Consider the following 13979-nt stretch of genomic DNA (forward strand, 5'->3'; position numbering starts at 1 on the left):
TAGAGTATTAAATGGCATTGCATCATCTCAACTAGATGTAATATTCGTTTCAGTGGTTACCCGAGGTGCGAGAACATTGCCCCAAACAACCTCTCATGTTGGTGGGCTGTAAAACAGATCTACGAAACGAGATAAAAACTGTCCCACCGAGCAAAGACAAGACGCCGTCAATAGTATCATACGACCAGGTGAGTTGTGTAATGATACGTGTTCGGAGACTCAACTCCGATATAATGAGACTGTTAGACACGCTGTTGACGAATGTGTGAACCAAGTAGCGTGAGATGCCACGATTCCCCAGTGGTCCTTCTGGCCTGGTATCGATCCCCAGTAACAACTGAAATGTATCTGGTGGTCAGGCTCTGATACTGTGCTGATTATGTGTCATCACAGCCACCATAGATCGTCAGGAGGGGTCCCAAAACGTATATTTTGGTCTTCCTTTCGACGAAGAAAATTGTCTTGTAGCGTTGAACGAAATATATTCCGTCTGACTGGATCATTATTATCTTAAACATCAGCGCTATTACACGGAATAACGAATGTTAGGGGTCATGAATACCTTTTGGAATATTATGAACTTTTACCAAACAGATTGCTTAACATATTCATGATCCCTAGCTTGTTTTTCACACGCACGCACGCATGCACGTATGCATGCACGCACGCACGCATGCACGCATGCACACACACAAATACACAGACTGTCCTCGGTTGTAGTTTTGTTTAGTAAGGTTATTTCGTCATACCTTTGATACACCTCGACCTTCCTCTGTCCTTGATAAACATATGTCTGTGTAGATAATGACATGTGTTAAAGTCACAAGAAAATGACACATGCTTGATCAGTATGTAAAGTAAAATCTGCATATTGTGCGAAGATAGTATTTAGTTAATTGAATATTTTTTGTAGTAAGAGATCATTTTCAAAAAGTAAATTTGCCTTCGAATGTCGCAAGGAATCTTTCCCAACGTGCATGAATGGAATCAGATATCAATAGAATCATGACGCATTGCACTCTTATTTTCAGGGTTTAAAGACGGCCAAACACATCGGGGCCCTTGTATATTCCGAAACAGCATCGAAAACGTCGCAGAGAAGTGTCAATGACGTCATGGAGGTTGCCGCACTGTCGTCAGCCGGGACAAAAGGCAATACACCTGAAGCTACCAGTTTTCGCCGTCAGAGGTCCTTCATTCGCCGGAAACGGTTCAGTGGTATGAACGAGGCCAAAATGCATTTGCGAAAAGAAGCGGCCAAAAGCTGCGTGGTCATGTGATCCTGTGCACAAAGACAGCTGAACTTTAATTTAACTTATTTATAATGCATCTCAGTTCATAGTTTTCAACCATGAACCGCTCAGGCATTTGCGTACTGACGTCACTAATGCTCATCGGACTGAACCTGTGTACACGTTTTCGTCATAAATAGTGACGTCATAATGACGCATGGAACACGTCATCAAAACGTGTAGTGAAAAACACTAGCCATAATTCACAACTTGTTTCCACTTACTTTGAAGCATATTATTGCTTGTATCAAAGATCTCTTTTGGATACGTCACTTGAACTTGTGTATGCGTCATTGATTTATGTGTAGCCCGCATTTTAATGGCTTATCTGTCAGAACTGCACTTTTGTCACGTTTCAAGCTCCACAAAACCCGCTTGCAAGCCGGAGAAAATATATCTCTCTGCTTGTGGCATTGTATGAACAAGTATGTGTACTCGTCATCACGTTTTGTGTACTTGTCATCGAAATGTGTTCTCAGCTGTGATATTATCGCAAATCCAAACCCAGCAAGTATTCTTGCCCACGAAACGAACACAGGTGATGACGTCATCAGAAAAGAATAGCAGAACGTATGACGTCATCTGAAAATGTTTATAACAGGTGCTTTGTTGTTTCGTTTTGTTTTCTCACTCGTTGTCTTCAAAGAAGGCATAAAATTGACTGTGGAATCTAGTGCAAAGACTGTATATAGGGATGATGTTTGAGATAAGTGGGAGTTGCCATGTGAGAGAATGAATGAGCTGTTGAGTGAGCTGTTGGGTGAATGACATCGTTATGTATTTCATGGAAGTTCGTTTCTGTTTGTAATACCTAAACGACATAATTCTTTAAAAAAGAATAAAACGTCTTTTTGAAAACAATATTCTTTGTTATATGTCTTGCATGCATTGGGGCCCAGTAACAACCGTCCAGATATCAGAGTCTTCTGTTTCCTTTGGGGGCACGGGCAGCCCCGTCGTCTAAGGCGCCGGAATTTGCTGTGCAGAGTTCTGTCCCTTGAGCACGCCAGAAACATGATCTTCGAATCCCGGTCCGCCCCGATAATGTTGATAGTGCTAGTGGGTTTCACCAAAGTGGTAAACGTTTAAGACCCCCATCACGTCTTCCTCCAACCACACCGTGATGTAACTGGAATACTGTTCAATTCGAAGTTAAACCTAACCCACTCTGTTTCCTCTACCAAATTCTCCAACCTGATATTGTGACAGGCACTTAATTAGTTTCGGACAAGGGGTGGAGGGATTGCCTTCGCTAAAAGCAAGTGCTCATCAGACTAAAGATTCGGGTTCGATTCCCACATGCACATGGGTTCAAAGTCCTGGTGTCCTCCGACGACATGTTGTTGGAATATTGCTAAAAGCGGTGTAAAACTATTGTCATTCATTCAATTATTATTTGCACTTAAATGGATCAATCACAGGCTTCATCCCTTTAAAACTCGAATAGCTCATGTGTTTTAACTCTGCGACCCAGAACGTTAAGTTATTTCAAATCACAACTAACCCACATCTGCCAATACTTGTATATTGCTGATATATTAACCAATGGAAAGGACTGGTTGCAGTCGAAAATCACGGCGGAACTGCTTGTCCTCATCTGCATCTGTGTGTGTAGCTGCTTGTGCTAGTCCGGACTGATGCCGATTTATATTGCTAGCACTGTGAGATACCATGCCACAGTTTAACATGAATACCCCACTCACACACAGTATACTGACTCCGAGCCGACGAGTCTTTGTTTTAGCCACTTGATGCCGAGCGCCAGACAGGGAAACAAGAAGTACCATCTTTTAACGTCTTTCGGTATGATGCGGCCGGATCTTCCGTTCTCCGGGCCGGCGCTCTACCACTAGACCACAGAGGCGACCCCACTGATACGAACAACATTGAAATGCCACAGCGTCCTGTGATAAAGTATACGAACACCATTGACGTACAGCAGTGTCTTGTGATGATCAATTGAAGTTGTTGTTGTTGTTTGTCGTTTACCGCCGCTCTCAGCAATATTCCAGCTACATGACGGCGGTCTGTAAATAATCGAATCTGGACCAGACACATTAAGTGATTGATATCATGAGCATCGATCCACGCAATTGGGATACGAAGACATCCACCAACCAAGTCAGCGTGCCTGACCACCCGATCCCGTTAGTCGCTTCTTACGACAAGCATAGTCGTTATTTTTACGGCAAGCATGGGTTGCTGAAGACCTATTCTACCCCGGATCTTTCATCCGGTTGATGCATGTCATCATATCCCAATTTGCGTCGATCGATGCTCATGATGTCAATCACTGGATTGTCTGGTCCATACTCGATTATTTACAGACCGCCGTCATAAATCTGGAATATTGCTAAGTGCGGCGTTAAACAAACAAACAAAATGTGTGATTACACGCTCTTGGAACCCATTGGAGCCTATGTGGAGCCCATTGGTGTACTTCGTGCAACCACCACGCTCACCCGTTCCTGCTTCATCACTTGATAATACAATAAGACGGGACCTCTTTTTGAACAGAAGATGTACACACGATGGGACTGAAAATATCCACAAGCAAGGCCTATTATTTTGTCAGAATCGAATGTCATCAGATACTGATACATGCGCCAACATCTGAAGTTCTGATACATGAAGGAAGTTGTATGCCCCTGTATTGTACAAAAACCTCTCTCTATATATACAACACCACCAGGAGTTAAATTCCATCTCTCCAAATCATGTCATGGACAAGACGGAAACTGGTAGCATCTCGCAAAACATCGTACAATAGAGACCTACGAGTTAGGGATTGGGTTTAATGGAGCGGGAGTGAAGTCAAATTCACATTGAGACTGAATAACCGTATAATTGCCAATTGCATCGATTTATTCATGGCAATACGACACGATATATGGGGGTGATGCGTGAAATTTGGAGATACGGCATTGCACTCCTGTGCCTTGTAATAAACACAGCACACAATTTCATTATTTCATCCGAACTTTAGATGTGAGTGGCGGCTTGTAACTCCCTGATGGAGAGCGGGTTCGGTGCCGCATCTACTGTTCCAGCAATTTCACGGAACGGTACAGAGAATGGACTCCAGGATGAGTTATGAAAACGCCTGCAATATTATGTATATTATGCGTATAAACAAAGACATGAAGTCGTAAAATCTATGTAATGTGCCTCACATTGTATTATTGGCACTGCATTTCTTGGGCCAAAGGCCTGCACACAAATAAACTAATTTTGACTTTTTGACTCCACGTACAGTACCCACATGGGGATTCGAACCCGATGCTTTGACCTGGCGCTTTTGGGGACGGTGGGGTAGCCGAGTGGTTAAAGCGTTTGCTCGTCACTCTGAAGACCCGGGTTCGAGTCCCTTCATGGGTACAGAGAGTGAAGCCCATTTATGGTTTTCCCATTCTGAAATATTGCTAAAAGGGGGCCAAAACTATAGTCACTCACACACTTGACGCTCCAGACATTCGGCACCGGTGACCTCGCGTTTAGATAAAAATAAAGCAGTTATATAAGACCAGAAGCTCTTGGAAGCAGGATTGAAACGCACATTAAATGGCTACATAATGTATACTGAACCGCAAAAAAAACGTCACCCGAAGTAACATTGCATGAAAAGTTGTCATTTAAATATCTGGATAATTTTTTGTCAACGTTTCTAAATTTAACATTACCTTGTCCGGAAAAATGAAATTTGATGATAAAACAACCAAAGCAGATGACAACAAAACCGATCGCCCATGGTAACCCGATGCATTTGAGTTCCGTACAAATTGAAATGCACATGCGTTCACCAATTTCTTGCCCTATAAAACTCCACCCAGATCGGATAACATTCATTCGTTATTGAATTGCTGCCACATGCCAAGATTGACAAGAATCAAGCCCTTGGACGATTGCAAGCTGTACAAACCGCCCGGCAAGTAGCCAGTGCATTTCAAGTCCACGTGAGGACCATGTACAGGCTCCAGCAACGGTACCAGACCACCAACACTACCGATGACCGACCACATCGTGGAGGACCAAGGGTCACCACCCGACGTCAGGATCGTCAGATTACTGCTTTGTTACTGCTGCGGACACTGCTCGACAGTCCATGGGGACACACCAGCGACACATTAGTGCGGACACCGTGCGTCGACGATTGGCATTAGAACCATGCAGTGGCCTGCCCTCAGTCCCGATTAAAATCCCATTGAGCACCTGTGAAGACTGAATGACGTCCGACCAAGGCCGACAACTGCAGCTGAACTACGTCAGGTGTTCCTCAGAGTGTGGGCTCAAGTGCCTAAAGCCTTCATCAACCGCCTGATTTATTCCATGTATCGACGTTGCACGGCAGTCATCAATGCACATGGCGGACACAGATACTGACTTGTGATACCATTTTCTCAGAGACTAGTGTTGTGTTTCACTTTCAGAACAGTTGACACTTTAATTTCAACCTTGATGATCAGTTTTGCCAAGTTTCATCTTTTTACTATGCCTCAAAGGATGTTAACAGTGTTTGGACAAATAAGGTTTCTCACATATCTATCCATGGTGAAGTTTCTTTTGCGGTTCAGTGCAAATGTATATAATTATATGGAAACTTAGATCTGACACTCCAAAAACACAATTCCAAATGTTTCTCGACCTGTGAGCTCAACATAAATAGTGTTGGATAGATATATCTGGCGTGTGTATAAGAATACAAACAGAAACCAGTGCATCCCGGCCAGTAGACTCCACAAGCAAATAGTCAGCTTGAAGTAATGAATGAGTATGGTTTTGCGCCAATTTTAGCAATCTCTAAGCAATATCATGGCGGGGGACACCAGGAAAGAGAAAAGGGCGTCACAAATTGCCACCATGTGGGAATCGAACCTGGGCATTCGGGGTGAAGAGCGAACACTTTAACCACAAGGCTAGCCTACCGCCCCCAGTTTGAAGTAAGTGATATGAGGGCGTATATATCATGCCATACATGATTGTACTAGTTTCTGTGTCAGGGGATAGTTCTAAACGTCAGAAGAGATAAAGTAGGAATGCGCAACGAGCGGGTAAATTTTCACGCCACTCGATATTTCCTTTTAAAAATATAGCACATGCGTAGGTAATAGATCATTGGGGCAAATGCCCTGCTAAGAATAACTCAGCGGAAGTGCATATGCAGGCACCAGGGTGAAATGCATTTGCCATGCAAACATCTTGGTGCATATTCAAGTGGTGAGATGAACAGTGTTCTACACAAAAAGGCCACTGTGTTTATCTGTATCCCTCCGTAACCCCACTTGGAAAGCCATCCATTAACGTAAGGACGTACCTTACAGGGACCTATCCCACGTGTGTTATTAACGTCTAGGGGCATAACATGTGACGTGTATTGTTTATGACCACCAGACGTGGCTTAAGAGAAAAGTAATTAGATTATTGACTCCTTTCGTTTACTTCTTGAAACCGACAGTTTCCAAACAAACTTTTTAGTGGTTGTGTTGTTTTCTTTGAGGAAAGAAATTGTGGTTTCAAGCTTCTGTTCATTGAGTGCACGTACAGGACTGCCTGTGTATCTGTGTCATAAGTCCACCTTTGGAAATATCGCGTTTGTTTGTTGATTAACGCCGTGTACTAAGTAATACTGCATCCGCAAGAGGTCGTCCTGAAAATAATCGAGTATGGACCAGACAATCCAGTGATTGATATTATGATCACCGATCTATCCCGTCGGGGTACGATGATGTCATGTCAACCAAGACATCGATTCTGACCATCCGAGCCATTAATCTGGTCTTACGACTGGTAGTAGTTGCTGTAAACCAAGTCTCACTGGAATCATCACAGGCGCTTTTAATCCCCAAGCGAGGATCTCAAAGAAGGATTTGATCCCCGGCCGCGTCATACCAACAGACGTTAAAAGATGGTACTTGTTGTTACCCTGTCTGGTGCTTGGCAGTAAGTGACTAAAACAAGGACTGGTCGGCACGGAGTCAGTACATTGTGTCTGTGTGTGTCTGAGTGGGGTATTCATGTTAAACTGTGGCATAATTTCTCAGTTGGCAAGCACTATAAAATCGGTATCAGTCCGGACTAATGCAACCAGACACACACACACACACGCACGCACGCACGCACGCACGCACGCACGCACGCACACACATACACACACGCGCGCATGTACGTCGCTAAAGTGCAATAATCTTTGACGTGACGTTACGCCCCGTTTCACCTTACCTGTAACGAAACGTCGAATTGAAAGAATATACTGAAGTTGTTTTCTTGATAAAGAAAATGTCCATTGGTTTAGGAGCGTATAGTTTCTGTGTTCCGTGCAGATAATGTTTGTTTGTTTGTTATAATTCAATGCTTCACTTAGCAATATAACGGCGGTCTGTAAATAATCTAGTTTGGACCAAACAATCCTGTTGTTGACATCATGATCATCGATCTATGCAACTGGGATACGATGAGATGCATAAATCTATTGACCGAGCTATTTAGTGGCCTCTTAAGTCAAACACGGGTTGCTGATTCTGATCCGGATCTTCACGGTAAAGTTATGCTTGCTCTCAATCAGCGGCGTATTGCTATGTTGTTGTATTCTTATCTTCCCTGTTTATCTACTAGTAGGCTTGTTTTTATTTTGATCTTTCATATTTTCACAAAGGTAAGGTTCCTATAGTATCGAATTTGGCTAAAGAATAGTCATGTAGAGCAACCTCTTCTGACGAAGGATATTTAGGAGAACCACCGTGGACTGAAAAACACAGCTTGGACTCTTTTAATTTTCGATTGTCTACACTTGGTGTACACATTGTGCTTGATTAGATAAGTGAGGGTTCACCACGGCTCTAGACTGTATTTTAGTTGTCGCTCTGCACAGTAGGGGAGAAAAACCCAAAGAGTCGAATGTCATAGATGCACACTGAACCACTCGTGCACCTACGTACTGTTAGAGCAGCACAGGGGAACACTGAACCACTCGTGCCCCTACATACTGTAAGAGCAGCACAGGGGAACACTGAACCACCCGTAAACCTACATACTGTAAGAGCAACACAGGGGAACACTGAACCACCCGTAAACCTACATACTGTAAGAACAGCACAGGGGAACACTGAACCACCCGTGCACCTACATATTGCAAGAGCAACACAGGGGCACACTGAACCACCCGTGCCCCTACATACTGTAAGAGTAACACAGGGCATAATGAACCACCTGTGCACCTACATACTGTAAGAACAGCACAGGGGAACACTGAACCACCCGTGCACCTACATATTGCAAGAGCAATACAGGGGAACACTGAACCACCTGTGCACCTACATACTGTAAGAGTAACAGAGGGGAACACTGAACCACCCGTGCACCTACATACTGTAAGAGCAACACAGGGGCACACTGAACCACCCGTGCCCCTACTTACATTAAGAGCAACACAGGGCATACTGAACCACCTGTGCCCCTACATACTGTAAGGGCAGCACAGGGGAGCATTGAACCACCCGTGATCACTTCTTGAAGTGAATTCCTGTGAAAATAGCAACAGAACATGGAGGTGGAATAGAGTCAGTATGTGCGTGAATAAAACAGATATTTAACAAGACATTTTTTAAATTGTATATTTGAACATAGTTTGAAATAATATACAAATCACCTGCACACGTGCCGTGGTGGCCTTGCCATATGACGACCCGGGCAGATGTTTACCGATTATATCGTATTTCGTAATCAGTTTCTTTCACATCAGGTGAAAGCCACGTGAGATAACGTGAGACCGGATATACACCTCCGCTGTCACCTGAAGAAATATATACCGTCGTCCCTCGTGAGCTTTCCGTTCTGTGGAAAGGAGATAAGATATCAAAGTTCACCTTCAAGGTTTAACACACCATATGGTCACGCCAACAGAACACACCGGAATTGTAGTATTTTCTTGTGCAGCCGTGTAACGGAAGAATCCGGAAATGAGGTCTATCGTCACGGATGCGCATGTTTCTGGGCGCTGCGCTTCATTTCCGTGAAAGCACGCATAGCGGATGTTGACGTCTTTGAATCATACAACACAATTTTCGACTTTGGACTTGGTTGGGGTGAGAGATGTCTCCAATGTGGTTCGGCTTGAGACATGTCGTTTCAGTAACATACACTTCACCAGAAAATGTGTTTGATTTCTTCCTTCCAACGTACGACTGCCGCACTTGATCAAATTTCCGATAAACAGAATCGCGTCGGTCTCCCTTATGTCGTCAGAGTAGGAAATGATTTTTTTTCATGTTCAGGCTTATTTTCTGATGCGAAGTTATACAGATGCCATATATCAGTGAAAGATTATGAATTATACTTAAATATACTCATAAAATAGAGTTATTGTCCATGCCCTGGTGGCCTTTGCCTGCCTATCATAGACATTATGATTAATTCCACGTCTGAAACTGATACATTAAGTGTCTCTGATTATTTAGAGTATCATTCACTTTTCAACTGCTTGCCGTAAGCGGCAGCTAACGGGATCGGGTGGTCAGGCTCGCTGACTTGGTTAAAGCATGTTATCTCGTCCCAAATGCATAGAGGGGCGGTCGGGTAGCCTAGTGGTTAAAGCGTTCGCTCGTCACGCCGAAGACCCGGGTTCGATTCCCGACATGGGTACAATGTGTGAAGCCCATTTCTGGTGTCCCCCGCCGTGATGTTGCTGGAATATTGCTAAAAGCGGCGTAAAACCATATTCACTCACCCGAAATGCATAGATCGATGCCCCTCATGTCAAGTAAATGCATCGTCTGGTCCAAACAATTGCTGAGTGCGGCGTTAAACAGAACACAACAAACAAACAAGCAAAGTCTTCTAAAGTGAACTACATCATGAAATCTGAGCTAGGCAGATAAACAAAATCGTGAGGAACTTGAGTCACATTTGCTTGGACTTCTCAATACCCCGAACCCAGACCACATTGAAGGGCTTTTAGTCACGTGACGAGAACTATGATTATTTAGTTAGGTTTGATTAGTTGATGCTTAAAGAGATGATGTAAGAGATGCAAGATAAGAAGTGTTTGCAGTATCCCGTTCACAGGTATATTTGAATATGTAATTATCAAGGCAGACAAAATAATGTTTAACCATAATTATATTATATGTAATCGTATCAAAGCATCCAGTTTGTCAAGAGAGGGCTCAGTTTAGACTTGTTCCTCATACACAGTAACCTTATAATAATCAATCCATGATTAACTTCGTCGGCATTAAATTTTTCACAGTTTTGCCCCTTGGTCGTCCAAGGATCCTGTTAACGTGGTTCAATCCGGGTTCGTAAAGATAAACATCCCAGGTTTGTCAGCACCACAGTACACTTCTACGATCTGTTTCCTAATGTATCTGACATTTCATGACATGACTGTACAGCCCACTCGCTCATTTCTCCATCACCCCTAGCTCTCTACCTCATCCCCTGTGACCCGTGAAGATCCGGGGTAGAATAGGTCTTCAGCAACCCATGCTTGCCGTTAAAGGCGACCATGCTTGTGTAAGAGGCGATTAACCGGATCGGACGCTCAGGCTCGCTGACTTCGTTGATGCATGTCATCGTATCCCAATTGCGTGGATCGATGCTCATGATGTCAATCATTGGATTGTCTGATCCAGACTCGATTATTAACAGACCGCCGTCATGTAGCTGGAATATTGCTGAGTGCGGCGTTAAGCAACAAACGAACAAATACTCATCCTTACCCTGTTCCCTCAATAAGTGCTACGTGCCATCACCCAGGAAACAATTCAGTGGCCTCCAGCAAAGACAGCGACTTGTTACTATATTACGTGCTGACAGTACACCGTGAAACCATCAACTGTCCATCTTACATTAGCCTCAGGTGTTGGGAGCTGGAAGCTGGCTTAAACTCGCCTCTCACCTCCTTCCACAAGCCGCTCTTTGATCCATGCTTATTTCCCGTTCCTTTCGTTAACTAGGTCAACGTAAACAAGAAATATCCCATTATCGATAAAAGATCAAAGTATAGAGGCAATTTGCAATTATTTTTTATTGTAGCTCTTTGTCAGAAACAAGAGTTAACGCGAGTCTCTTGATGCTTTGGCTGGTTTATAGCGGACGAGTTTGTCGTTTGTTTGTTGGTTAACGCCACATGCACTCAGCAATATTCCAGCAACATGACGGCGGTCTGCATAAATTCGGGTCTTGACCAGACAATCCAGGGATTGATATCATGAGCATCAGCTCACGAAATTGGGATACAATGACGTGCATCAACCAAGTAAGCGAACATGAACCCGTTTGTCATTTAGGGTTCTTTTTGATCGGGTGTCGTCAACGTGTAACGTCAAATATGAAACTCTAGAGGGGTACCAGGTGGGATTGACTCGTACGTGTAACCGTGAGCGCCGCCAATATTTCAGCAATATCATGGCGAGCGACACCAGAAATGGGCTTCACACATTTTACCCACGTTTGGATTCGAACCCTGGTCTTCGGCGTGACGAGCGAACGTTTAAACACGAGATTACCCCTCCACCCCTCGAACACATGCTGGTTGATTGCTGTCACCGATAACCCGACGTCGTGAAGCATTGTTCACAATATCAATCACTAGATTGTCTTGTCTAGGAACGATTATTTTCAGCCCGCCGTAATATAGCTTAAATATTGTTGAGTGCGGCGTCAAACGAACTTTGCTTTGAAACCGGTTTGAACAGTTCTCCATTTTAATCACACCGTGTCGGCTTTATGTGGAAAGAAAGCTTGTGGTGAGTGAGTGAGTGAGTGAGTGAGTGAGTGTGAGGTTTAACGCCGCTTTTATCAATATTCAAGCAACATCACGGCGGGGGACACCAGAAATGGGCTTCACACATTGTACCCATGTCGGGAATCGATCCCGGGTGTTCGGCGTGACGAGCGAACGCTTTAACCACTAGACTACCCGACCGCCCCCCTGTGGTGATGAGGATCTCACTCGTTTACCACTTCGGTGAAATCCCTAAGAACCGTTAAGGACAATGACCGACACGCCCAAGGGACAACTCTGCACAACGAAGTTACCAAAACGATTCAGCCATTCGTGTTACCTTCTTAGCCAACATCGAGTGTCTGTGCATATGGTTAACAGAACCAAGCCGTACCTTACCAAGGTTGTAGTTGGCAGTCGATGGAGATGTGTCACCGTACATCGAGAGCCCCGGGGTCTCCAGAATCAGATTCCTCAGTTCGTTACCTTGATCCTGATGTGGAGTAGTCTGACTAGCGAGCATCCAGGGGACTACATGCTCCTGATTGTGGATGCAGCTAGGTCAAGGTGACATTTCATGTTTGGCAGACATCATATTATCTGTTTGACTGACATTCTAGAAGTTGGTAATTAAGTAAGAAAGTAAGTATTACTTTAAACTTTATACTACGTTAATTCTCGTTGTCTGTTTCTTTCTTTGTTTATCACCGTAGTCATCAATATCCAATCTATACTGCAGAAATATATGATTGTGGATTCACCCTGATTATGTTTCTAGTAGGTTTCGTTGTCTGCACTATAGCCGTTATGGTTGGATTCACGTAAGGTGTAATCGTCTGACACCTGCATCACTTCGGGCTTTTCTTCCGTGATACTATGGAATACTGTCGGTGTTAAACCCAACTCACTCGCTCACTCACTCCATGTGACTGCATCCTGTCAATAACTCACTCACTCACTCTATATGACTGCGTCCTGTCAATAACTCACTCACTCTATATGACTGCGTCCTGTCAATAACTCACTCGTTCACTCACTCTATATGACTGCGTCCTGTCAATAACTCACTCACTCTATATTGCTGCGTCCTGTCAATAACCGATCCTGGGCCAGACAAACCAGTGGTTGATATTATGAACATTATCACACGCTGTCGGGGATGATGAAGCCAGCAACCGAGCCTGGCAACCCGATCCAATGTAGTGGCCTTTTAAGGCTCCCGTGGAACCCCTCACACGGTGTCATCCGCGAGTTTCCATTTCCATGCCCGGGTGAAAAGCGGTATTTCTGTACTGTACGAAGTGTTGCGGCACGGCGTCAATCCGCTAATCTAGCTGTCACTCAGCCTACAGCCTACTCAGTTCAATGAGATGTATGTATGTATGTATGTATGTATGTATGTATGTATGTATGTATGTATGTATGTATGTATGTATGTATGTATGTATGTATGTATGTATGTATGTATGTATGCCTTATGTTATTGGGGGGCACGGGTGGCCCAATCGTCTAAGGCGCCGCGATTCGCTGTGCAGAGTTGCGTCCCTTGGGCACGCCAGAAACCTTAAATTGTGGGTTCGAATCCCGGTTCGCCCCGATTATGTTTCTAGGTTTGTCAGCACCATACCCGTGCTCGTGGGTTTCACCGAAGTGGTAAACGTCTGAGACCTGCATCACTTCGGGCTTTCCTCCCTCATTAAGCTGACACGCCGTGACATAACTGGAGTACTGTAAAAAGCGACGTTAAACCCAACTCACTCACTCACACCTTATGTTATTTTAGACTGTTATATAAACATATATAGGTAACGCTGTCTGTAACAGTAATACCCAATGTTTGTATTACAAGGGACGTCATGCTAATCCGCCCAGTAATCGTCATTAATCCAACAGTCTGGTAAGTAGCATCAACTGATTCACATGGCATGGCATTCACACAAGTCGAGATGGGAACCCATGCATCTCCA

At 44.1% G+C, this 13979-nt stretch overlaps 1 protein-coding gene across 1 annotated transcript in view; it reads left to right on the forward strand.

Annotated features, from left to right (window-relative positions):
* Nucleotides 1–2106, forward strand: part of LOC139470347 (rho-related GTP-binding protein RhoN-like) — a 43242-nt gene extending 41136 nt beyond the window's left edge. The window contains exons 4-5 of the mRNA XM_071252724.1: nt 54–188; nt 1032–2106. Coding sequence (XP_071108825.1) covers nt 54–188; nt 1032–1280 — 384 coding nt within the window. The 3' untranslated portion in view covers nt 1281–2106. The remainder of the gene's footprint in view (nt 1–53; nt 189–1031) is intronic.
* Nucleotides 2107–13979: the final 11873 nt, after the last annotated feature.

The sequence above is a fragment of the Haliotis cracherodii genome, unplaced genomic scaffold (assembly GCF_022045235.1).
Source record: "Haliotis cracherodii isolate W230 unplaced genomic scaffold, xgHalCrac1.p SCAF_20, whole genome shotgun sequence".
Taxonomy (NCBI): Eukaryota; Metazoa; Mollusca; class Gastropoda; order Lepetellida; family Haliotidae; genus Haliotis; species Haliotis cracherodii.